General features: G+C 43.3%; 2 protein-coding genes across 4 annotated transcripts; one reads left to right on the top strand and one right to left on the bottom strand.

The window, feature by feature from the left end:
- Nucleotides 1-21: 21 nt before the first annotated feature.
- LOC310859514 (uncharacterized protein) lies at nt 22-11,647 on the bottom strand. 3 transcript variants are annotated; one of them, XR_014569312.1, is made up of 7 exons: nt 11,508-11,647; nt 6,095-6,185; nt 4,653-4,763; nt 3,916-3,972; nt 2,745-2,933; nt 1,285-1,462; nt 22-1,222 (listed from the first exon to the last, which is right to left on the bottom strand). XR_014569312.1 is itself a non-coding variant. In XM_083766097.1 (6 exons), coding segments are annotated over exons 1-6 (558 nt in total). In that variant the 5' UTR covers nt 11,510-11,647; the 3' UTR covers nt 22-1,354. The 3 variants fall into 3 exon arrangements, 2 of the variants coding, with proteins under 2 accessions (XP_083622223.1, XP_083622224.1); XM_083766097.1 differs by having other exon boundaries at nt 22-1,462; XM_083766098.1 differs by having other exon boundaries at nt 22-1,462; nt 11,504-11,574.
- A 202-nt stretch (nt 11,648-11,849) lies between these two features.
- Nucleotides 11,850-26,708, top strand: tmem176 (transmembrane protein 176). The gene is made up of 7 exons (XM_083766096.1): nt 11,850-11,989; nt 17,817-18,283; nt 18,954-19,064; nt 19,309-19,365; nt 19,479-19,625; nt 21,217-21,333; nt 24,752-26,708. Exons 2-7 carry the CDS (start codon nt 18,161-18,163, stop codon nt 24,809-24,811), a joined length of 615 nt encoding a protein of 204 aa, XP_083622222.1. The 5' UTR covers nt 11,850-11,989; nt 17,817-18,160; the 3' UTR covers nt 24,812-26,708.

Here is a 26,708-nt window from a genome sequence, read left to right on the forward strand (position 1 = left end):
ATTAAAAGATCACAGTTATAGCAACAACCTGACAAGCATTTATTTGCTTAATATATATCATTATTTTATACATACAAAATATGACAACACACATCATGAATATACAATAATACATAATATATCAATGTGTCATTATTTTGTTATATGCAAATTCGGCCTACATTGTTTACTCGTAGTCATAGGATGCTGAAGACTAAAGGCTCTCCAACTCGTATTCCAATTCCACTACAAGTTAAATATGACCTAATTTGATTGTTCATATAGCCAAGCAATACAATTTTAAAAGCTAACATTTACAGTCACTGAATAGCTGTCATATTGACGTAATCTCTCAAGACAGATCCAGATATTTATTTTTTGGACATGTATTGTAGCATCAACAGCTCAGCAAAGTCATTTTGAGTGATGCAATTCATTTAAATACACAAACCATTATTCCCCAGTAGAGGGCCATACTGGAAATATAGACATCTGACTTACTTGAGATAGAATTGAGAAAGAATATCCAGGGCGCTTCCTTATCCCCCTATAGTTAGTATACAAGCCCAACGCTATATCCTACAAGCCCACATGGCACATTGTGGGCTTCTAGATCTGCTGTTTTTTCTCAATGTTATTTTCCCCAAAGATATTTGCATAGTATGATAACTAGAACCAGGATGCTAGGGTTTATTTGGTTAAGCCTTTGTTGTACCACAAATAGTTTAAATAGCCAATTGTGAGTTTGTAGATCTGCTATTTCTTTTGCTATTTTTGAACCAAAATAAAATATGATTGCCCAAAATAGGGACACGCCAGGGTTCATGTGGTTAAAATGAACCACAACGATCACCGCAGGGAGGTGTGTTCATTTGGGTCTGTTGTTGTGTGTCCACCCATCCATCCATCTTCAACCGCTTATCCGTAGTCGGGTCGTGGGGGCAACAGCTCCACCAGAGTCCTTGAGGGAGTTACAGAGGGTCCTCAGCTAAATGATAGTTAGGAACCAAATGGACCCTTATGGGTCTGAAACTCTGAGAGTGTACATACTATGGGTATACCAATTTCCCTGTACATTTGTACACTCTCAGAGTTAAATTATTTGATTTTGCAATATACAGTGGTGTCCCAGAGATAGAAATGGGGAACGGTAGCCTAATTCAGGTCAAACTGGGGGTCCTTGAAATGAAAAATGGCTGAAAATCACTGCTAGAGCCGTAAAAATCTTCTCTTATGGGGGTCCCTGGCATATATTTTCAAATGGGGGTCCGTGGGCTAATGAGTGTCAATTTGGGAGTCCTTGACATGGAAAAGTTTGGGAGAGTGCTCCAGACTTCCCTCTCCAGAGTTGTTGTTGTGTGTGTGTGTTCCATTATCAGTTTTGTCTGAGTGCTTTGAGAGCGGAGACAGAAACGAGGGAGTGCAGGACAGCAGCCAGTACGTCATAGAACAGCAGTAGCACTGCTACACACCAGACCATGGTCTGCAGGACAGAAGGAATGACATGTATTCACAATGATGAAAATTAGTAATTAGTATAGAACAGTGGTTCACAATTATTTTAATTTCGAACGCGTCGCGAGTATATGCCCCTTTATTTATTTTTAGTTTCCTACATTTTGTTTCGAAGATAAACATTACAAAAATGAATGTAATACAAATTCAATGAGTATTCTAAGGAGTCCTGAATTTAAAAAACAAAAATCTATAATTCCATACGTTATTGAAAAGAAGTGATTAAGAAGTAGTGAAAATATCTGTTCTAACTAACGCCAGGGCTCCACTGGGCGCGTCTGCGTCGCGTCTCCGTCAACGTCGGGAATGTGCCCTTTTAATCAATGGAGGGTGGCTCCACTGCCCGCGGTGCGTCGCGTCTCCGTCACCATAAAATTGAACCGGTTCGTTTTTTGACGCACGCACGCGTGACGCAACGCGCCCAGTGGAGCCCTGGCGTTAAGCTCACACCTTCATGATATTTTCACTAGCTTGAGTCTTTCTCTTTTGGGTCTCAAGCTAAAAAGTTTGGGAACCAGTGATGTAATACTTTATATTTAGTAGGCCTATATAAGAAGGCATGACACAGTCATTTATACTTAATTGCACACTGGTGTGAGTGGTGTCACACACCAAAAACTGCTAATCTACAAGCTCGTAATGCATTAGGCTGCAACACGTTGTGAGTTGTAGATTTGTGGTGTGTGACAGTGTACACAACATGGTATACCAAGTCCTTAACAGTAATTATTCCGCACAAACTATGAGATAAAATAAAATACAAATCTTAAATTTGATCCTTTTTTGGGTCTGAGAGGCTAAATCTCATCAAATGGTGGTCCGTGGCTCAAATGCTGAATAAATAATAGGCCTTGATATGAAAAAGGTTGAAAAGCACTGGTTTAGAATACTCAACCCATTTTGGGCGGGAACCCTTTTTGGTGTTTTAAGCATTATGTTATGCTTTAGCTATTTAAAAATAGCAGATCTACAAGCTCATAGGCGCTACGAGCTTGTAGGTCTGCTATTTTTGAAAAATCGTGAAAATGTAGTGCAAATCTTATATACGTATTCTTTCAGAGCGAACATTTTTAACTAAATCTTTGCAACATATTTTGAGATGGGGGTCAGTGGCCAAATACAGAAAATTCTGGAGGTCCTTGACATGAAAAAGGTTGAGCACCAATGACACAGAAAACTGTTAGAATTCAGAAGCCTTTTTTGTAATCGACCTTAGTCCAAAATGGGTTAATATGAACATAAACACTGACCTGCATAACCTGCATGGGACATTTGAAATGTCCCAAATGTGTGTGATAGTGATAGTCAGAAATGTCGAGTTGAGAACGACCTTCACAGTTCTCTGGCAGCTCAATGGAACTGATCGAATAAGAGTAGAGACATAAGGCCACCAGCGCCCCCAGCAGGCCAGCCATGTTAATGACAGCACATCCCCGAAGCTGAGGGAATAACAGACACAGCAGATTGATACATGGCCTTTTTAGCCTACATAACATTGTGGAATGCTATTCATAGTTCGAAAAAGGCTAATTTCTGATAGCAATTAGACGTGCAAAACGTCAAACATTCATTCATTCATTTGTCAAACTCGCACCTCGACATGAACACAGAGATTATAGACATTTATCGATAAGGAATGGAAAAGTAGTTAAATCCCTCTCTCTTTTTTTCTTCTTAAAATTACTAAATACAACGCACGAGTACCGATACAATCGAATATTTGCATTGCAAAACGATTCGATAGGATGTAAAGTCAAACAATGCGATATGTTGCTGTTTGCACATTGATATACATACAGGTCATTCAAGTGTATCATTAAGCCTCTACTGCAGGGCTATTCAACTGGTGGCCAAATGCGGCCCACGGAGCGCCCCCTAGTGGCCCTTGGAATAACTTTTCAAAAAAAAGAAGAAAAAATAAAACCTTTTTTCCCCCCTTTTTTTAAGAGAGAAAGTTACAGTTATGATGTGTGCGATATATAAAGTGCAAGATTATCATAATGACAGTAATCCTAAATTATATTCTATCATATTCAAGGTCTTTTGGTGAGAAATTAGAGTGTGTGTGTGTGTGTGTGTGTGTGTGTGTGTGTGTGTGTGTGTGTGTGTGTGGTGTATGTGTGTGTGTGTGTGCATTTTCAGCTAGTACTCGTTGACGCTCGTTCTGTCAAATAGGTCTATTCATAGGTATGGCATATATCACCCTCACCCTGTGCTCATACTGTGCACAAATGTATTAGTACTACATACATCTTTGTGTTTGAACACAAAATGCATTTGTAGAATCCAAAAAATGTCGCGCTTCGCTCGCACGCTTGTGCGGCCCTCTACACACAATCATTCTACAGTTGTGGCCCCCGACCTAATCTAGTTGAATACCCCTGCTCTACTGGCTGCAGGTTTGGTTATACATGGACCTACCAGCTGTCTGCTGGGGGACTTTTCACTGGCCATGGTGAATGCTCCTGCCGCCACAATCTGCAACAGAAAAGAGTTATTTTTGATTGAATACTTCATCAATGACAGAGAACATGGCATATGATATCCTTCCCATTGGGCACAATTGTGCTTTAATGTTTTATTATAGCCTATGTGTAGGTTACAAAACATTATGTATACAAAACATACTATAGCTCTAAGTCATAGTGTGAACTTATAGATCAGCTAATTTAGTGCATGACATCTGCACGTATAGCTCAATATAACTCAGAGTAAAAAAGTGGTTAACCCATTCAGGGCTTTTGGTGTTTTAAGCATTATGTTAAACTTTAGCTATTGAAAAATAGCAGATCTACAAGCTCATAGATCGGGTGCACCGAGTGCATGTAGCTTGTAGGTCTGCTATTTTTGAGAAATCGTGAAAATGTGGCGCAAATCTTTGAATATATTCTTTTAGAGCGAACGTTTTTAACTGATATCTTTGCTTCTGGGGCGGTCCCTGGAACAACATATTTTCAGATGCGGGGATCAGCGGCCAATTACATATATTTTGGGGGTCCTTGACATGAAATGTTTGAGCACCACTGACATAGAAACATAGGGTTTTTCAGAAAACGGTCACAATTTGGAAGGCATTTGTAGAATCGTCCTCAGGTCTAAAGTGGTTTATAATGCAAGAAAGAAAGACAGAATGGAAAGGAAAGCTATAGAATACATACAAGAGGTCCTACAACTAGTGGCAGTTGGAAGAGTTTGGGTAAACTGGTCTCCAGGTAGTAGAGAGCAGCTGTCATCAGGAGCTGAAACAATCCCAACAGGATGGTCACCACCTGCACACACACACACACACACACACACACACACACACACACACACACACACACACACACACACACACACACACACACACACACACACACACACACACACACACACACAGACACACACAGACAGTCACACACATTGATCTAAACATCGGTATTGGCAAAGAACTTTTAAGCAATTGAGATATTTTGTGTTTTACAGATACTACAAAATATATGTTTACGTATGTATTCATTTCAATAAAATTCATAATAATCACACCCGTGTAAATCATCCATTCATTATTGTCAATGGGAATTTTACAATTTTATTTTGTGTCGGACAAAAATAGCCGATTTGCTCGTCTACATTCATTGTCAATGGGAATGTAATGTTTGTGACGAAAATCACTATATCTTAATATAGGAAGGAAGGGCTAGCCCCGCCCCCTCAAAAACGTGAACGAATCCGCAGGCAGATTCATGTAAAAAGGTAATGATCAATAATTGGTCATTGGTCTCCACCTTGTGGCCGCAGCTTAGAATTACGCCTCAAGAAACATGGGCGTCAGAGCACAGCTCAACTTGCCTGTCTCTACACTGTATTCTAAATAAAGCATAAAATGGCAAGAAAAACTACAAAAGAGACACATGCAAATTGCAAAGCCAGTCTGAGGTATAGTGCAGTGATTCTCAACCTGTGCCGATTAGTGTTTAGTCAGAGCAGCAGCATTATTGGCTTAGCAATGGAACAAAAAAAGAAGAATCATGGAATAAATTAACTGTACATAGCTGAATAGGATGGGGCAGGTCTACACTCCTGTATTTTAACATAATTTATTCATTATTATTTAAGGTGGTACTTGGAGAGAGATATTTTCCAAGGTGGTACTTTGGTATAAAAAGGTTGAAAACCACTGCTATATGTACATTCTGTCACTTCAGTTTAAAGGACAGGAGTGATGATGGTTAATCTGAATGCACAGCAGTAGCATCCATCCAGTGACCGCAAGAGGTTCAGTTACAATTACAAATGCATTTAGAAATATTTGTTTCACTTACATCTCAGATTCTAACATCTGTTTCCAAGAAAGAATAATAATCCCTAGATTTGATACGGTGACTGACTGGCTGGCTGACTGTCTGACTGACTGACTGGCTCATAGTAGGCCTAGATATAATAATACAAATCACACCCGTGTGAAGTGAGTGGTGCAACTCGGTGTGGGGGTCCCCGGGGGGTCCCCGAAACTTCCAGACCCACAGGAACACGCCCAGGGTGCCGGCCCGATTCCGGCGAGCTGCCCCGTGTCCGAAACGGTATAGAAATGACAGCTAGTACTGTATATTGAACTCACCGCGACAGCCTCAGGGTCAAACAAGGGGAAGAAACGATGTAATCTGGGTCCAACCACTGGCTCTGGCTCCGGCCCTGCCGACGACATGTCCCTGGAAAAACAAACTTAACATTAACTCACAATCAAATACCATAGTAGCCTATAACGTAGCATAGTATAGTACTATTATTGTATACTGTAGCATAAAGCATCATGGAATATTATAGTGTTATGGTATGAATATAGTAGAGTAGGCTATAGTATTATATATTGTGTAGTGTAGTGTACTACTAGTACAGTACAGTACAGTACAGTACAGTACAGTACAGTACAGTACAGTACAGTACAGTACAGTACAGTACAGTACAGTACAGTACAGTACAGTACAGTACAGTACAGTACAGTACAGTATAGTATAGTCCAGTGGATATCAATGTTGGGTCCAAGGGCCCTCAACAACTGTATAGCCTAATAGTATATAGACAATAGCATAATGTTGTAGTATGGACAAGTGCTTTGCAAAGAAGACCAAGAACAACACATCGGCCGCAGTCCACAAAACAATAATAAAGCCTATAATCATGAACAGAAAAGCACATAAAACAATAACAAACAATGACCTCAAACTGTGTTAAAGGCAAGAGGAAAAAAAAGGTGGGTCTTTAGATTGGATTTACAATTATCGATGGTGGGGCTCGCATTTTTGTGTAAATACAAGCCCTGGATGGACATGATGTACTGTACAAGTACAGCCCCTAGATATGACACTAGTACTATATGTTAGCCTGGGTTCCAGCCTGATTTGCTGTGTTCCGCGGAATGTCACTTCGCAGTGACATTTTCAGATCCGCGGAACACGTGAATCAGGCTGAAATCCGCAGGCTAACTATTATGTCACAGGAACTACGCAGCAAAGGTCATCAGGCCCGGGACTCTGACCTGACCTGCGACACGCTGTCAGGCTGGATTACCAGCCTAGCTGCCTGGACCGCTCGGCCGGCCCAGGCTCCAATTCAACCCTTGATGCGTGGGTGCCAAGCAGGTAGGTCACTGGGTTCCATTCTTTGGTATGACCCGGCCGGGGATCGAACCCTGACCTCCCAATCTCAGGGCGGACATGTGGGAAGGGAGAATATTCCAAAGTTGAGATGCAGCTACGGTGAAGGACCCCGGACGGTCACCTTTGGTTTTGAGGTGTGTTAGGGACTACTGAAAGATGTAGTCTATAAATATTCTCCTTTCATTGTCAATGGCAAATGTGACACGAGTTAGGACAAGAGCTATAACAAAGAGTAAACATTTTAAATATATATATTTTTTTTTACTGGTAACCAATGCAGTTGGTCCAAAACAGTATAGCCTAATGTTATACTGTAACAGCGTTCTGTAATGTCATGCAATATACTAGTGCACCAGAGTGTTCCCATGCATGCGAAGTGAAGGTTTAAAAAGCAGCGGTGATGTTAAAAGGCTATAGATGATCATGTGCACGATGATGATGATGCAACTGCAGGGCAGCAGCATTGAAACAGACACATGAACAGAGACAGACGGATGAGAAGAGAGAGACAGTAAGAACAACAGCCAAGCAGCCTGCCAAACCAAACCACACAACATACACAACACCACACTACACAGCACACTACACAAAACACAACATACACAACACCACACTACGCAGCACACTACACAACACACAACATACACAACACCACACTACACAGCACACTACACAAAACACAACATACACAACACCACACTACACAGCACACTACACAACATACACAACACCACACTACACAGCACACTACACAACATACACAACACCACACTACACAACATACACAACACCACACTACACAGCACACTACACAACATACACAACACCACACTACACAGCACACTACACAACATACACAACACCACACTACACAACATACACAACACCACACTACACAGCACACTACACAACATACACAACACCACACTACACAGCACACTACACAACATACACAACACCACACTACACAGCACACTACACAACATACACAACACCACACTACACAGCACACTACACAACATACACAACACCACACTACACAGCACAATACACAACACCACACTACACAGCACACTACACAACATACACAACACCACACTACACAACATACACAACACCACACTACACAACACACTACACAAAACTTAACAGAGCAACGGTGGGACAGCAGGAAGCCACATGAAACTAAGTGGTGCGTCTACGTGCGTGTGTGTGTGTGTGTGCGCGTGCAAGCGTGAGTGCGTGCGTGTGCGTGAGTCCGTGTGTGCGCGGCCGCGCGCGCGCGTGTGTGTGTATGTGTGCGTGTGTGTGAACTAGATTCTACAGTGTAATATGCTGTTGTCGGTGTGCGATCGACACAAACGCAAGGCATATAAAGTTTAAGATGAATCAAGGAAAGGCCTAAGATTAAGAGAGAAACAGAGATTGTGAAACAGAGGGGGGGGTGCGCATGCATGAGAGAGAGAGAGAGAGAGAGAGAGAGAGAGAGAGAGAGAGAGAGAGAGAGAGAGAGAGAGAGAGAGAGGGGAAGAGAGAGCATTACTGTACTTCATGAAAAACACATGTCCGAATCCCCCCGAGGAAACAATGGAATGCAGCTGGATGGGAAACAGATGTGCGGAGGAAGAGAGACAGGGCCAAAGGAGGAGGAGGAGCAGGACCAACCGCTGGACGGTGAAATCGATAAATGATGTGCATGTGAGGAAGTGGATACTAGAAGCTTTTATTCCCTGGATATTGTAAATCATGCAGGGAGGTTTATTAGTCATACAGGATAAACTTTAAAAAAAGATGTTGGGACTAGTGGACAAGAGATCCAGTATAAGTCATTTTACAATATCGGTTGCATGCTGAAAATAGCATTGTGAGCTTGTAGATTGGCTTTTCCAGCAAATGTAAAATCAGTCATTACGACGGCATCAAGACCCGCCAAAACACATTTTAATCAACTAAATAAACTGTAGATTTAGACTAAAATCTTATGATATTTAGTCGACTAAAACTAACACTAAATCATTCCAGGTGACTAAAATTTAACTAAATGAAAACTACTCAAAACTAAAATCGAATTTTGCTGCAAAGCACGTTGGAAAGTGAGTCATGACTCGTGATTAGCCTGTTGGCTGTTGGCTATATTTGTCAAAGACAGTTTGTGTAGCCTTAGTGGGAGAACTAGAGAGAAACTAAGTATAGGTTCACTAGAGGGTTTTAGTGTGTCAGTCCGAACTCCAAAATGAGTTGTGAAATGTTTTGTCAGGCTCTCAGACAAACAACAGCTTCAATAGGGAGAATTGTGTTATTTGACCATAGTGGTCAGTGGTTTGGTTTCTGGATCAGGGCCCACTTGAAAATCTCGAAAGTGTTTGCTTTTGAGAAATACTGTACATACACGAGGTCCTATAACAACCTTCTGACCACTTAACAAGACAACAGTTAAGTTGTCAGATTGGTGGCCAGCATGCATTTTTTAAGAGTATGGAACTAACATTGTATAGGCCTGCCATATGCACTGGAAGAATATGTGCGTGACATTTATTTTTTAAAACAATGTTTTATCATATAGGAAAACTATTTGTTTGGGTTTGTCTAACCCATGTTACGCTTATAGTTATAGCTGTGATTGGACCATCGCAGTTTGGGGAGGGACTATAGGTCAATTATAATGGGGTCCCATGCACTTGCAATGCAATACCAGTCGCCCCTGCCCCACATGTTGAGAATCACTGATGAGATGAGATGAGATGAGATATACTTTATTAATCCCGAGGGGAAATTGAAGTGTTACAACAGCATAAAGTGCATAGAAGCTAAAAACCACTGGACAGACAGAAAAACACAAAACAGACAGAAATCACTGTTGGTAGGAGTGCAAGGCCAGGGTGACAGCTCCAGCAGGGGTCGCCATTCTTCAGTACTTGAATATGGAATGACCTGTAGCCTACTAGGCCTAGTAGCTACTATTTTGATTGATTGATTGAAATATGTATTAACAGTACATTTCAAGCACAACTCAATACAAAGACATTACACTTGTTTACAAGAGGGTCCACCTTGTTCAATTCATCAAAAACATTTAGAGACGTACAAATAGACACTTCTATATAGCCAGGAATTCATCATAAAGGAGGTAAAAGGGAAAAGAAACATATACAGTGAGGGGAAAAGGGGGGGGGGGATTCAGATTTTACGGGGGGCAGTTTAGAATTGCAGCTGTCCGTCGGTGCCCTTTGAGAGCGGTTTTGACTGCTATAGTGGACAAATCTTTACACTCTTACAGACCCGTAAGGGTCCATTTGGTTCCTATAGTATACTAACTATCGACAATTCAGCTGGGGATAGAAAGTGAGGACGCCAAAACGAGTGATTGGCCGGAATGTGATGATGTACGATGATAGGAAGACAAAAGTGAGGACGCAAATGGTCCAGAATGAGATGATGCTATGCATGATGACGTCTGACGTGTGATGATAAGAGCGCCCCTCACTTCACACGGGTGTGATTCTTTTATTATCATTACATTTAAGGCCTAAAATGGCATGCTACAAATTGCTATACAAAACCTGATAGTCAGTCATTTTTGGGGATAAGAAGTTGAAGGTCTGAAAAAACCTATAGCCATTACTTAATCATGCATTATATAGCCTATACTTTAAGTTTGCATTATTCTTTCCAACACTTTTCCAAAGCCTTCATTATTCCTTATCTTTTTTTACATTTTGGAAACAACAACAACACAATTTAAAGTGAGACACAAGGTTTAGGTGCCCACTGGAGTGGACCTATCAGACAGTAACTTATCACTATCACATCTGACTGCAGAGTGCAGGAGTGGTTAATTGGACATGGACTCCAACAATTACCTATGGTTGACAATTAACTATAGCCTAGGCTAGCCACTAGCCACGGTATAACCAGCCTGTATTACTAGTATTAAGCTTAAGCACAATATAACGGGGATGAAAACTTTCATGCTCCCTCCTCACACGGAAGACCAGAGTTCGAATATCGAGTATAGGGCAGGCTATAGCCTATAGGCTACTAAACCTAGCCTATAGGCTATAATATAGATTGCCTAAAAGTTACAGATTGCAGGTTTAAGATTGAATAGTTTACACGCCATCCGCAATCCATCCAAAGGTGATAGCGAAGAAGCTCTACCCCCCTTTCTAGCTCTTTCTCTATAGGCCTACCTCAAGATAACCAATAGCCTTATGTCATGAGTGCTGCCTAGCTCTGGTCCATGGCTAGGTGCTGCCAGTATTTCAACAAATGAATAAAGAATTTGCATTTATAACCGTTTCGAATAATCTACATGTACATCGAAAAATACTATGATTAGGCGATACCATCTTGAAACAAATCTGCGGTACTTACATGGAGAAGGAAAAATGTTTTAAATGATGCAGAAATCTTTTGGTGCAAACAACAGGGTGTCTCCAATATCCTTCAAAGTGATCAAGTAGCCTACTCCTCCGTGCGTGAGATCAACTTTGCTGTAATATCCCGTAAAAAGCAAAGGGACTGAGGACTCGGAGGGAGGGAGGACCGTCCAACGGGTGGGTTTGGTTTTCACCCCCTGGCGCGACGCCGACCGCACTGTGCCGTTGATCCAACGCGCTCCACAAAGCGCATGATGGCACAACGAGCGCACCTTTACTTTAGATCAGCGCTCCTTGTTTTCTGACTCGCGCGCGCGCGCACGGGACGCAAGACAAACGCAAACAAAGTAGGGTCATTTTTTTTTACAACGCACTCACAGGACAGGGATCCGACTGGAGGTTGGGTTGTGAAATTTAACCAAATCTCAAGGAGTGGCCCATGTTGGACTGGGCTGCTGGGCATAGGAGGAAAAAGAGGTAGGCTTCAGCTTAGATCTTATTAACAACCCGGAGTCCCTATTTTTTTGCTGGGGAATTTTTTTAATAAAAGCGAAAATAGCATCTATAAGCTCACAACATTTGAGCTTTTTAGGTATTTTATTTTCGCTAATCGCTTTGCATCCTGCACGACGTTATGTGCTAGAGGGGCAGCAGGCGTTGATAGCCTACCGTACGTGCATGTTAAGTCGCTTAACTTGGTTTGTTTGTGCATGCGACTTTTGAATGAGTTCACTGTGAACTAATTCAAAAGTTTCGCCATCGTGAAAACTGTTCGCGATGGCTAAACTATTAGAACCCTATAGCTGTATAATCTCTGTCAAAAAGTGTAATGTGTCCTATAGGGACATTCTTTTAGGCTATCGTTTTGCATATAGCATTTATTTATTTCTAGATCCCATTATAAGAATGGATACAACTGATGCACATGCAGTAAGCTAAGCAGCATGCAGGCAAATAATTAATAATCTATGAAAACACACACACACACACACACACACACACACACACACACACACACACACACACACACACACACACACACACACACACACACACACACACACACACACACACACAGAGATAAGTAAAGGAAAGACCATGCAATATAGCTGTAAGTGCTGTTATTAAAATGTTAACTTTAAAAATGGCTAAAATATAAAAGTTCATGGTCATAAGCTCATAAAGCATAATTCATAGTAATTTCATGATGTGTACAATAAATATGTGGTTCATAATTGATTTCATATGAGGTTAAAAATGTAAAACATGTGATGATAACTTTCTGAGGCAGAACCAAGTTCTGTCAGTAGCAACACTGGACAATGATGGACTGATTGATGCATGATTGCATGGCATTGCACACAGGTGCTACAAACCGTGTCTCACTCATTCAGACTCTGGTCTACTAGGAAGCAGCACACTGAGCACACAGTTCAGTGTGTTACAAACTTTAACGTCTGGAGCCAAAACAGACGGTCAAAGAACATTCGAAAGACTATGAAACACAAGCTTCAAGGACCTCTTCCACGACAAGCGGCCAACGAGGTATTATTATGTTTAGATTAGTATTTTGCGTTGTTGTTTGATGGACACGTTCACCTGCGTTTTGCGCATTTCCTTGTGTTTGTTTGGTCAATATTATGTACTGCGATGCAGTTTGTTTGATTGCTTATGTGTTTATTATTTTGTGTGAACTTACAGTTCTCACGGCATGGAACAACTGGGATGAGAAGAATGCCCAATAAATGCCCGTTCATAAAGAACCGCCTGTGTCGTCAATGTTGGGGGGAGAGCTACAGTGAGAACTCGACTGCTCAACACGGGTAGGAGAGACGAGAGACGACAACCTCCGCGGGTGACAACGCAATGAGGATCCAGCCTTCAGATACGCAAAGCCCACAAAGTAGGTGTCGGCATAGCCACTGCAAAGCAACGGCGATAGACTGTGTTGAAAGCGCAACGTTTCGAGTGACAGCCAAGAAGTTCCCTACCACAACAAGGTGGTGCGGGAAGCGGTTAAACTTGGAGATTGCAACAAGGACTCAGATCTATCAACCTTGCTTATGGAGCTTAGCCTACACGTTTGGGATCTTTCTAATGTGCTGGTATTGAAGTTGTTACACTGCTGGATGGTTCAAGAAGAATTTAAAGTAACTCACATAAGCAAGTGAACAGAGTTTAAGGGTTTATAAAAAGTGTTTGCATTAAGATTGCAATTTTGTTTACCAAAGTCACCAAGTCATTTTATATTTCATGACAAAGAGTTTAAATAATTCATTTTTGTTTCACAAAGGTTTAAGACGTTTAAAAACAAGCTCATTTTGTGTTTAAGTAAACGGTTTAAAGTACAACTCATTTTGGTTCTTAGCTAAACTAAGAAGGTTAAAGGAGAACTACGGTGTTTTGTAACTCATTTTGGTTCTTAGCTAAACTAAGAAGGTTAAAGGAGAACTACGGTGTTTTGTAACTCATTTTGGTTTTCAGCTAAACTAAGAAGGTTAAAGGAGAACTACGGTGTTTTGTTTTTTGTTTTTATTTTTCGTGAAAAGGATAAACCAAGGTTAAAGGGTAACTCCACTGTCGAAAAGATATCTTTGGTATTTAAAGAATAAGTGATTTAAAGTGTTTCTAGCAGATTTCCTCTGCATTAAGGTTATTTCTTGTTTTTTGAAGTCAACTTGAAGTAGGTTTGTACATATAGTTACACACACTAGACACAATTCAAGCTTATTATTCACAAACGTTCCATAACACACACGCATTCATTCAAAATGTCTGACCCAAGCACCACAACCGGCCAAGAAGATGCCAACCAACTTCCACAACCCCAAGTCACAGATACTGAAGAAGCCAATGTATCTACTCTATCCGAAGCTACAGCCACTGAATCCGAAGAAGTGGAAATACGCAAAGGTGAAAGAAAACGAACTCTGACCCTGAAGGGAAGAGAACTTCAAGAAGAGAAGCTGCTGAGTGTGCAACGTCGGTACAATAGTACTTATGCAAAATGGAAATGCCATGCAAGACTCAGCAGAGAAATGTTGGACGAGAGCTATGGAAGTGCCTCGGAAGACGAATTGAAACAACTGATTAAGAACATTAAACGCTACTGTACAGATGTACAATACACCTATGATGAGTTACGTCTCCTGAAAACTACTGATACAGAAGAGCGGCGTAAGGTTGATAACTGTGTATCGCTTACAAAAACCATTGTTCGGAAGACAACAAGGCAACTTCATGGACATTCTACAGAAGACTCAACAGGTTCTTTATCAAGGCCACAGTCTCGGCATTCAAGACGTGGTTCTACCCACTCTAGCAGATACACGATCAAAAGAAATGAGGCTGCAGCAGAAGTCGCTGCAGCCCAAGAAGCTCTGTCAGCGTTGAAAGAACGTCACGAACAAGAGAGGGAAGCAAGAGAACTTATCAGGCTACAGGCTGAAGAAAGGCAAAGAAAGGCACAATTTGAAGCCGAGATGCTAGCCAGACAAGCGATGGAAGCCGAGATGCTAGCCAGACAACAAGCGATGGAGGCTGAGACACTGGCCAGACAACAAGCGATAAAGGAAAGGCAACGAAAGACCGAACGCCTAGAAGAAGTGAAGAAGTTGAACACTGCACAGGCTCAAGTAAGGGTCTATGATGCAGCCAAAGAAAATTCCCTTCATGGCTCAAACACCCCTGCCATACAGACAGTGACAAGACAAGCACTAAACATTTCAAGTCCCCCATTTATTCCCCAATCCAAAACAGTTACAATACAAGCTCCCCAGGTCACAAGTTCCCCTTTCATTCCCCAATTTCACCAAGTCACAAGTCAAACCCCTAGTCCCCAAAGTCAACCTCAAGCAGCTCCAACGCCCTTGCCCCAAGATCAAGAAGTTCTTGTCTATGCGCTCTTAGACATACAGAGCGATACAATAACTAAGAGGTCAACAGTCGTACCATGTCAGAAGTTGACAAACGTACAAGTAAGAAGAAGCGAAGAAGATCATCCGTATGCACAGCGGACTGATCTCGGATGGAGCATCATCGGTGGCTCACATTCAATGGATGACTGCAGCGATGCAGTGAGCATCAGTCACAGCATCATGACTGTGATACCTGCTGTACAGCCATCGGTTGAGTTCAAGACAGAAGTGCACAGAGTGTGCAAGGATCAAGTTAAACCCACAGACGATAAACAACGAACAGTTCAGTCAAAGGAGTCTAACCAGCTGAAGGGACCTGACTGTCCTGTGCAACAGAATCTTCCACACGGAGAGAAAACGGTGGGAGAACTAGGGACAACCACTGACCTTTGCAAGGTTCCAGTCAACAAAGTCAAGACAGAAGAATTGAGTTCAGCGAGGAACCACTTCACAAAGTCCTCTAACTGGTCCAAGGCATTAAGGCCTGTCGCAAGGCTGAAGAGACTTACCAAAGAGTTCACGGGACCTAAGTCCAGAATGAATGAAACGTCTAGACAGATGCAAGAAGCTTTCACTGAAGAAACTCAGAAAATCAAGCTCCAGACGGAAGGAACCCTGGACAAGAGAAATAGCCTCAAGGTGGGAGGACGGCTATCCCGATCAACCTTTCAACACGACGTGAAACATCCCACAATCCTACCACCAACTGGACAGCTCCACAAAGAAGACATCCAGCTGAACAAGAGGTGGAGGAGAGTACACTTCCTAGCCAGTGAATTCTGGCCCAGATGGAAAATGAATACCCTGATGGAGATGGTGCTAAGGAGGTCGCTGGTCAGTGACACTACACTTAGTACTAGGCAAACCACACAAGTCACACTCACTGAAATGCATACATTTTAATTTGTTCTTTTGGTTTTGTTACAAGAAAATCCCACATGTTAAAGAATGAGTGATTTGGTGGGAGTGTAAGTGCTGTTATTAAAATGTTAACTTTAAAAATGGCTAAAATATAAAAGTTCATGGTCATAAGCTCATAAAGCATAATTCATAGTAATTTCATGATGTGTACAATAAATATGTGGTTCATAATTGATTTCATATGAGGTTAAAAATGTAAAACATGTGATGATAACTTTCTGAGGCAGAACCAAGTTCTGTCAGTAGCAACACTGGACAATGATGGACTGATTGATGCATGATTGCATGGCATTGCACACAGGTGCTACAAACCGTGTCTCACTCATTCAGACTCTGGTCTACTAGGAAGCAGCACACTGAGCACACAGTTCAGTGTGTTACAAACTTTAACGTCTGGAGCCAAAACAGACGGTCAAAGAACATTCGAAAGACTATGAAACACAAGCTTCAAGGACCTCTTCCACGACAAGCGGCCAACGAGGTATTATTATGTTTAGATTAGTATTTTGCGTTGTTGTTTGATGGACACGTTCACCTGCGTTTTGCGCATTTCCTTGTGTTTGTTTGGTCAATATTATGTACTGCGATGCAGTTTGTTTGATTGCTTATGTGTTTATTATTTTGTGTGAACTTACAGTTCTCACGGCATGGAACAACTGGGATGAGAAGAATGCCCAATAAATGCCCGTTCATAAAGAACCGCCTGTGTCGTCAATGTTGGGGGGAGAGCTACAATAGCTATACCAACCATGCCTACTACAACTGCACACAAATGTATAAAACAGTTGTTCTCAAAGTGGGGTCCGGATACGATACCCCCATGGGTTACTTGAGATTGGCCGGAATGACATTTGTGATGAAGTGATATTGGCTGAGCACGGAATGTGATGTAACATGATGTACAGTGATTAAAAAATAATTATATATATATATATATATATATATATATATATATATATATATATATATATATAAATATTCTACTGTTGCCATGATCTATGCTGCTGCATTGTCTGAAGGAAGCCAAACCAAAATAAGTTTTACTTTTTAATTTTTATGTACCTGTACACAAGCTGTAGACCAGCTCAGTGGCCTTGTGGTTAGAGTGTCCGCCGTGAGACTGGGATTCTGGGGTTCAATCCCAGAAGACTCCCAGTGCCTCCCTGCTTGGCACTCAGGGTTGGATTGGGGGTAAGTCCCTGCGACATACGGTACTAGCATCATGTCCAGGGGGTGTATACATCAAGCTGTCTGATGCTACAGAAACAGCAGTGGGCCTCATGGCTCGGCAAGGCTACTTACTTACTTACACAAGATGTAGGCTAACAATGAAGTACGACTTTGAACCTTGAACTTGACATGAAAAGGTCTAAGAACCACTGTAACGAAACAATATATCGCCACTGTCGGCTGGAAACCTCATTAACCAGTGTTGACAGTACTATTATGTGTGTGTTTCCTCCAAGACGCTGAGAAGGGCCTGCTGGGGGTATTTGGAGCGAGGAGAACGCCCTGCTGGGGGTATTTGGAGCGAGGAGAACGCCCTGCTGGGGGTATTTGGAGCGAGGAGAACGCCCTGCTGGGGGTATTTGGAGCGAGGAGAACGCCCTGCTGGGGGTATTTGGAGCGAGGAGAACGCCCTGCTGGGGGTATTTGGAGCGAGGAGAACGCCCTGCTGGGGGTATTTGGAGCGAGGAGAACGCCCTGCTGGGGGTATTTGGAGCGAGGAGGCCACTGAGGAGACCCTGCTGGGGGTATTTGGAGCGAGGAGAACGCCCTGCTGGGTCGTATTTGCAGCGAGGAGGCCACCATGGTGTCAGTCTCCAGGGACCTGTCGGTGAGAGTCATCGAGGACGAGAACGCTTGCAAGCTCATTGACCGCCAGGAAGCCCTGAGGGCCAGCGTCCGGAAGGGAGACCCCAAAGCCCTGGGGGTGAGCCGTGCGTGTGTACTGTGTGTGCGTGTGTGTGTGTGTGTTGGTGAGACTAGGCCTTTGGAGGATGTTTTCATTACTACTCCTAATATCATACATAAATAATACCACGGTTCAAATCATATCATTTAAACAATCATGACAAATTGACAATCATCATTGTACCTGCACGCACGGCACGCGCGCACACACACACATACACACACACACACACACACACACACACACACACACACACACAGGGGCGGCGGTGGCTCAGGGGTAGAGTGGCTGGATGGAAACCGCAAGGTTGCCAGCTCGAACCCGGGCTCCCCCACAGGTTAGTGTCGAAGTGTCCTTGAGCAAGACACTGAACCCCAAATTGTTCCTGATGTGCTGGTTGGTACCTTGCATGGTTTCCGCCGCCATCGGTGTATGAATGTGTGTGTGAATGGGTGAATTGATGCACAATCTATATGTATAAGGTGCTATTACCATTTTACACACACACACACACACACACACACACATGCGCGCGTGTGTGTGTTCACCAGTGGTGTACTCATACTGTGTAGATGACTCTTGGTAGTTGTTAATATGGAGCACACCTGGCACCGAAATATTCCTTGCAATAAAAGAAAAGTACTTACTCTGTGTACATGCATGCATTGAATGAGTTTGTGATCTTTAGGTGGCCCAGGTGATGCTGGGGGTGATGGTCATCCTCTACTCCATTCCTCTGCACTGCACCGAGTTCACGGAGGTGGTCACCCTGGGAGTACCGTGGTGGAGCGGCCTGTCGGTGGGTGAGCCCTGCAACGCACGCACGCACGCACGCACGCACGCACGCACGCACGCACGCACGCAAACACAAGATTACAATACTAATGTAGAGAGACAAAAAAACTGAAGTTAGAGAGGATGAAAGACATGCACCAGTCTGGTGCATGTTCATGCTGTGTGGTCCAGGTGGAATGGACCCAGAGACAGTGGGACTGTGGAGTTGATCAGCTACCAATGCTCTGCTCTATATGTTTGTCTTACAGTTCATTGCAGCGGGAGTGGTTGCTATCGTATTGGACAAATACTGCAGCATGAAAACTGTGAGTTTGAACACCCCCCCTGGACCCCACTCTGAGAAGAGAACAACTGCTATTACTGTCATTCCGACACGTGGTTTGTTTGACATGTAGAAATGTCCTTGTGCTTAAAACAGTTGGGGACGTGTCTGGCGGTCAGCGTGGTGTCCGTGGGCCTGGCGGTCCTGGCGCTGATCATCTACTCGGTGGACCTGGGGAAAAACGCTGAGTCGCCGTGCGTCAAGACGGAGCACGGCGACTGTGACGAGAAGCACCACGCTGTGGCGAGTAGACACGCGCTCACACGCCAAACACTGTGACCACACACACACACACACACACACTGTGAGGCCTCATTCACACATAAAGAACATGTGTTCTGTGCTCTGCCTGTGATTGATGGCCGCCTCAATGCTTTTCCAATGGGAGTCACATGGTTTGACCAAACATTTGTGTTTGATGGAGGGGAGGGGGACAGAACACAGCCATCAAACACAAATGTTTGGTCAAACCATGTGACTCCCATTGGAAGAGCATTGAGGCGGCCATTAAACACAGGCAGAGCACAGAATATATGTTCTTTATGTATGAATGAGGCCTGACAAAACACTGTCACCACACACACTGTCACAAAACACTGTCACCACACACACTGTCACAAAACACTGTCACCACACACACTGTCACAAAACACTGTCACCACACACACTGTCACAAAACACTGTCACCACACACACTGTCACAAAACACTGTCACCACACACACTGTCACAAAACACTGTCACCACACACACTGTCACAAAACACTGTCACCACACACACTGTCACAAAACACTGTCACCACACACACTGTCACAAAACACTGTCACCACACACACTGTCACAAAACACTGTCACCACACACACTGTCACAAAACAATGTCACCACACACACTGTCCCCAAACACTGTCACCACACACACTGTCACAAAACACTGTCACCACACACACTGTCACAAAACACTGTCACCACACACACTGTCACAAAACACTGTCACCACACACACACTGTCCCCAAACAACATGCTGTGGCAAGTAGACTCCCTCACACGCCATAATCAAAAGGAGCACAGCACAACGGTCCTTGTGAGGTCTCAGCTAACGGGAAAGATACTGAATGAAAAAAAGAACCCATAGTATAGCCGCACACTCGTAGCTGTCAATGCCAAACATTGAATGTGGACACAGCGAATGAAACCAACGTTTCAGACCAGGTATACTGCCTTCTTCAGGGTGCTGGCAAGAAGACCCACTCACACGCCCAACACTGACTATGCTGCACAGTGCTCAACATATGAATAAGCCTGGAAACCAGACAAATCTGCAAAAAAAATGAAAAAAGAAAAATAGCCCTGGGCAGATTAGTGATTAGATTATAGTCTGGCCATGCCAGGCTACATATTTGTAGCTTTGTAGCATGCTACAAAGGTCAGATGTATCTTCTTATATGTATCTTCACGTCGCTGACTTCCATTGAAAAGGAATGGTAGCTTGTATCTTTGTAGCTGCCAGTGTGACTTCCATTGAAAAGGAATGGGAGCCTGTATCTTTGTAGCTGCCAGTGTGACTTCCATTGAAAAGGAATGGGAGCCTGTATCTTTGTAGCTGCCAGTGTGAACGCATGCAGCATCACACACCAAACACTGTCACCAAACACCACAGCGTGGCAAGTATACAGACGCTCACGCACACACCAAACACGTCTGAAAAGTCACGAGCATTATTTATGAATTAACACTGTCACTCTTTCATGAATATGATTAAATACTGAACCTCTGTGACCGGTTAGTATATCTGTAAGTGACACCAGGCCGTGTGTCTCTCTTGTTCTCTCCAGAGGCTGACCAGAGGAGTGAAGTCCTCTCTGCTGCTCTTCACGTTGGTGCAGACGACCATCTCCTCCGTCCTCTGCTACCTCCTCCACCGAGAGAGACGCAGCTTTGCCGACTATGATGTAAGAAAACACTGCCCCCTGCACCGCACACTTGCATTGACCACTAAAGGGGCCTGTAGGGGCCATGAAGTAATATTTAAGAGGAGTAACGGTACTTCTAATTGAGGTGGACATTCTAGGATCCTAATCTACCCCGGTAATAAGGTCAACTACTGTGAGACGGAGCTACCGTGCTTCATTTGAAGCAAATTGGAATGGCAAAGTCCTTCAGTTTCATCATTCATATCAATATTTCACACAGATAGGAACATGACAATGTGTCACTTTCAGAGGCCTTTTTTAAGTTAAGATACATGTGCGGTTAATTTCCAACACAGCTGTCGTACATGTGTTGCTGTTAGCACGCCCTGAACAGCTCCTCAGCTAGATTTTACAGAAACACACATTGGCTGCATCATGCCGAAGACTTGAGATTGCGTCTTTTGTAACTAAACCCGTGGTCTGCCGAAGGCTTGATATGGTGTCTTTGTATCGCTTTATATCAATATGAAACGATTTAGCTGAAAATCCTCTTTTAGCCCTGGTAGCCCGGTTGCTAGGCAACGCCTTGCTCACCCCCGCCTGCACGGAACATGCACAGGCATCCCATAGAGCTCTGTTTAAATGACCATCTTCTCTCGCTTGTTTTCTCTGAAACCACGAGCGCTCTGGCAACACATGTCAGAGCCATGGGTGAGTCTTAATCAGACCAGTGTGTGTCCAGTGGAAACCTCGTATGAATCTGATCTCAGGTTAGAATGGGTTAATCAGACCAGTGTGTGTCCAGTGGAAACCTCGTATGAATCTGATCTCAGGTCAGAATGGGTTAATCAGACCAGTGTGTGTCCAGTGGAAACCTCGTATGAATCTGATCTCAGGTCAGAATGGGTTAACCGGCCACGTAGCCTATGTGTCTTAACTGGCAACACATGTCAGAGCCACAGTTGAGTCTTAACCGGCCACGTGTCTTAACTGGCAACTCATGTTGGAGCTACGGGTGTGTCTTAACCGGCCACGTATGTCGGACTGTTGGTATGTCAGACTAACGTATCCCCCCCCGATCCGGAAAAGGTTTTGGGAACCACTGCAATAACTGAATGCATATGTTCACATTGACACAAGGGAGCCGACGCCTAAAATGTTTTTTTCCCCCCCAAAGCTGGAGCCTTTGCCGTGACTAGTTCCAATATCATCAAACAAACAGGCAATGCTAATCTTGAGCTCATAATCATAAAAAAAAAGAAACATTGTTTCCTTTGTTTATTTTTTCCCGGGGCTGATATTGCTTGTGCAGATGGAACACAACTGCTGTGTTGTGAAACGATGTTTCTGTCATGGCAACATGGCACGCAGTCTGACTCAGCGTGTATAGCAGTCATCTTACACGTATACTAGCCAAATTATGTTTTTTGGTCTTTTGCCTTATTTGTAACAGCTGCACTATTAAAATACTAACAACTTAGACGCCTTTCCCACCAATTTATGCCAATTACACATGCCAAGATCAGCCTTGAGTCCTTGTTTGTGTCGCATTACTTCACCCGGGAATGAAGAATCCAAAAATGAAGACAATAGGGGCTATATCTTGCGTCACCCCTTATCCCTTATCCCTAAACTAATTTGCATTTTTTGCATATTTTTAAAAAGTTCAAAAAGCTGATCTACAAGCTCACAATGTCTCGATGTAGATCGGCTAGTTGAACTATTTTAAAAGGTTTTTTAAATTAATAAAAAATGGCAAATTAGTTTAGGGATAAGGGATAAGGGTGGCGCAAGATGGAGCCCCTAGAACTATGTTCTAGGGCCTATGTTTGTAATGCTTTGTTTCCTAATGTAAGGAACTGTTTTCATGTGGGGACTGTGGATGAAAATGAGCATTTTTTGCTAAATCCAGTGTATTTACATGGCATTTATGTAACATCCATTAATATACATTGTCCCATCTAAAATAAACAACTAAAGTAAAGTAAAGCTGGGGCTGCTATGGCTTTCACGGTCCACATGAACCCGACGTAGAACAAACACAGCAAACCACACAGCTCAGCTGATGCTGCATTAAGACTCAAAGACTCAAACCACACATCTCAGCATTAAGACCAAACACAGCGAACCACACAGCTCAGCATTAAGACTCAAAGAGGCAGCTGGGCCAGTTATCATTTAGGCTGAGGGGCTTTGTATAGATTTTAGCGTTATATACATTTTAGTAAATTGCAGATGGGTCCTCTCGGTGGGGGCTCCTCACTGGCAGCTACACACACCGTCTGCGAACGCCGCGCGACAAAACAGCCGCCTCCGTTATTTTCAATGAACCTATCGCACACCGGTGGCGTCCGACGCGCGTTCACGCCTCGCCTGACGCTCCGATATGCCACTGTTATAGTTTTGCACCCGGTGTGTGATGGGCTTAAGCCAGTAGGGTACAACAGCAGTGGCAAGTAGTGGGAAGGCATTAAACCTGTCTCAGTGCCACATGACGCCTTTGGACGCCTCCCCCTGATGTCCTAGAGTGCCAATGGCGCATTTGGACGCCTTTTTTTCTTTTTTTTATTCCATATTTTGAAAATTCCTCTAATCTGGTGTGCAGGTGATGATGACATGCACATGACATGCACAATAGAATTTCATTGTCTTTCTTTTATTTATAATGGGCTTCGGTGGCAACGAGGGCCAAAACTGGTGTCCACCGACTCACCGAGCATAATGACTCAATTTGGAGAAAAGAAAGGGGTAATATAAGGCCTGGGCCGGCTTAGCGGTCCAGGCACCTTGGCTGGTAACCCAGCATGACAGTGTGTCGTGGGTTCGAGTACCGATCCTGACAAACTTTGCGGTTTGTCTTCCCCCCCCCATCTCTCCTCTGTTTCCTGTCAACTTACTTTATATCTATCAATAAAGGCACAAGAAATATCTCAAAAAAGGGTGATAATAATAATAATATTATTAATGTTGTAGCGACTACTTCTTCAAATCAAACAAAATAGAAGTAGTGCTATGAGGCTGAGCTGTCGGCAGGAACTGTATGACGCGTTTCTTTCAATCAAATCCAGAAAAGTTCTTATTGTAGTTAAGGTGATTTATTGACAAATAAACAAGGTCCAAAAATGAAAGAAATGTTGATAAATGAAAACATAGGTATAAACGATTAAACGTACGTCAACAGAAAATATTGAACCTAGAGCTCACCCCCATTCTCACTGAATGCCACTGCCCAGACACACAGCTGACATAAGTAAAGTGATTAGCAGACACACAGCAAGAGCTCATCAATGAAGTGGGAAGTGGAACATCAAAACCAAAGCGTGGGAAAAAATAAACAATAAATAAGATCAACAAACAAAATGTATATTTTGGAGCCTCCTACAAATAAACAATAACATCATGGCTTCTCTCCTCTACTCTTTTCTTTTGTGCGTCTGTCTGTCTGTCTCTCTCGTAGACCCTCATTCCAAGTGCTCCAGCGACCCCCACCACACTCACGCCCCCTGACCTGAACTGAACCATGACCCCTGAACCTGACCCCTGACCTGAACTGAACCATCATTGGACTTCCATGATTTTGTCCCCAACTGTCAATCTTTTCACTGTACGTCTTTAGTTTTTTACATAATGTGTGTTCAGCGTGGACTCTGAGCAGTGCATTGTGGTCTTGAAGATCAACTCTTTCCGCCTCAGAACACCGTGGAGAGTACATTAGTCAGAATGTATAGTGAATGAGTTATGGATGGATGGGAAAAGTAAATGAGCAAGGATGGCAAAATAAACAACTGAATACACAAGCCAAGAAACCAATGGGGATTAGGATGACGTTATAGGGTGGAATAAGCATGAATGTATTCAATCCAAGAGTGGCTTTTTTCAACAAGCAGCATTTTGCAAATCACACTAGCGATATAACAGTCATTGAGCCGCTGCTTACGATACAAAAGCAGAAAGGTGTTGCTGTGGTCTGAGTTTGACGTTGATGGTATCTCGTTCACTTTGTTATGCCAGGACATAGTTTTCATATTTGAAAACACAGCCCTCTCAGAGTCATTATTATCACAAACCGCTCATGAGAAAATGTTCACTGTGTACATTTGCAGTGTAAAATCGTCATTTGTGGATAGATGTTTTTATAATTCTATATGTATAGCGGCTTATAGCCAACACCAACATCAATTCAACTTCCAGTGAGCAGTCCAATGCTGCTCTCTGGGGGAAGTGATTCTTAACCTTTTTCATTTCAAGGAATCCCAGTTTGACATGCCTTAAGAGCCACGTCACGGATTGATACAATTATTATTGTCTGGGACCCAAATATACACTGTAAGATCCTAAGCGTTAGTTTAACTCTGAGCGCTGTTATAGACTTGTTAGTATAAACTAGTCTTGAGACAGAATGTGCTCTGTTTTTCCCTTGTTTTGCCAATGGGTTCCAAGATTGGCGTCAACAACTCAACATGGTTCCTCACTATAAGTCATTTAGCTGGGGACCCCCTGGAACCCCCTGGAACCCCCTCAAAGACCCCTGTTCTTCACTATAAGTCATTTAGCTGGGGACCCCCTGGAACCCCTTCAAGGACCCCTGTTCCTCACTAAGTCATTTAGCTGGGGACCCCCTGGAACCCCCTCGAGGACCCCTGTTCCTCAATATAAGTCATTTAGCTGGGGACCCCCTGGAACCCCCTCGAGGACCCCTGTTCCTCAATATAAGTCATTTAGCTGGGGACCCCCTGGAACCCCCTCAAGGACCCCTGTTCCTCACTATAAGTCATTTAGCTGGGGACCCCCTGGAACCCCTTCAAGGACCCCTGTTCCTCACTATAAGTCATTTAGCTGGGGACCCCCTGGAACCCCCTCGAGGACCCCTGTTCCTCACTATAAGTCATTTAGCTGGGGACCCCCTGGAACCCCCTCAAGGACCCCTGTTCCTCACTATAAGTAATTTAGCTGGGGACCCCCTGGAACCCCCTCAAGGACCCCTGTTCCTCACTATAAGTCATTTAGCTGGGGACCCCCTGGAACCCCCTCGAGGACCCCTGTTCCTCAATATAAGTCATTTAGCTGGGGGCCCCCTGGAACCCCCTCAAGGACCCCTGTTCCTCAATATAAGTCATTTAGCTGGGGACCCCCTGGAACCCCCTCAAGGACCCCTGTTCCTCAATATAAGTCATTTAGCTGGGGACCCCCTGGAACCCCCTCAAGGACCCCTGTTCTTCACTATAAGTCATTTAGCTGGGGACCCCCTGGAACCCCCTCAAGGACCCCTGCAGGGAAGCTACAAGCCTCCACTTTATAAACATATAAGAGAATCCTTTATAATTGACTGTGTTTGCACAGTGTTAGCCTCAAAAGATATTCGCAGCAATTTTGTACTAATTCCTTCATATATTATATTTTTTACTAAATAAAAT

The sequence above is a fragment of the Protomyctophum parallelum genome (genome assembly GCF_964188405.1).
Source record: "Protomyctophum parallelum genome assembly, chromosome: 5".
NCBI classification, from domain to species: Eukaryota; Metazoa; Chordata; class Actinopteri; order Myctophiformes; family Myctophidae; genus Protomyctophum; species Protomyctophum parallelum.

Bases quoted from the DNA above. Each gene is read 5' to 3' on its own strand.
- LOC310859514 (XM_083766097.1), bottom strand. The intron at 4,764-6,094 runs GTGAGTTCAATA...GTGTGTGTGCAG, and splicing joins TTGACCCTGAGGCTGTCGCG to GTGGTGACCATCCTGTTGGG. The intron at 1,463-2,744 runs GTCAGTGTTTAT...TCTGTCCTGCAG, and splicing joins GTCCCATGCAGGTTATGCAG to ACCATGGTCTGGTGTGTAGC.
- tmem176 (XM_083766096.1), top strand. From the start codon at position 18,161: ATGGTGTCAGTCTCCAGGGACCTGTCGGTGAGAGTCATCGAGGACGAG. The intron at 18,284-18,953 runs GTGAGCCGTGCG...TGTGATCTTTAG, and splicing joins GAGACCCCAAAGCCCTGGGG to GTGGCCCAGGTGATGCTGGG. The intron at 19,065-19,308 runs GTGGGTGAGCCC...TTTGTCTTACAG, and splicing joins CGTGGTGGAGCGGCCTGTCG to TTCATTGCAGCGGGAGTGGT.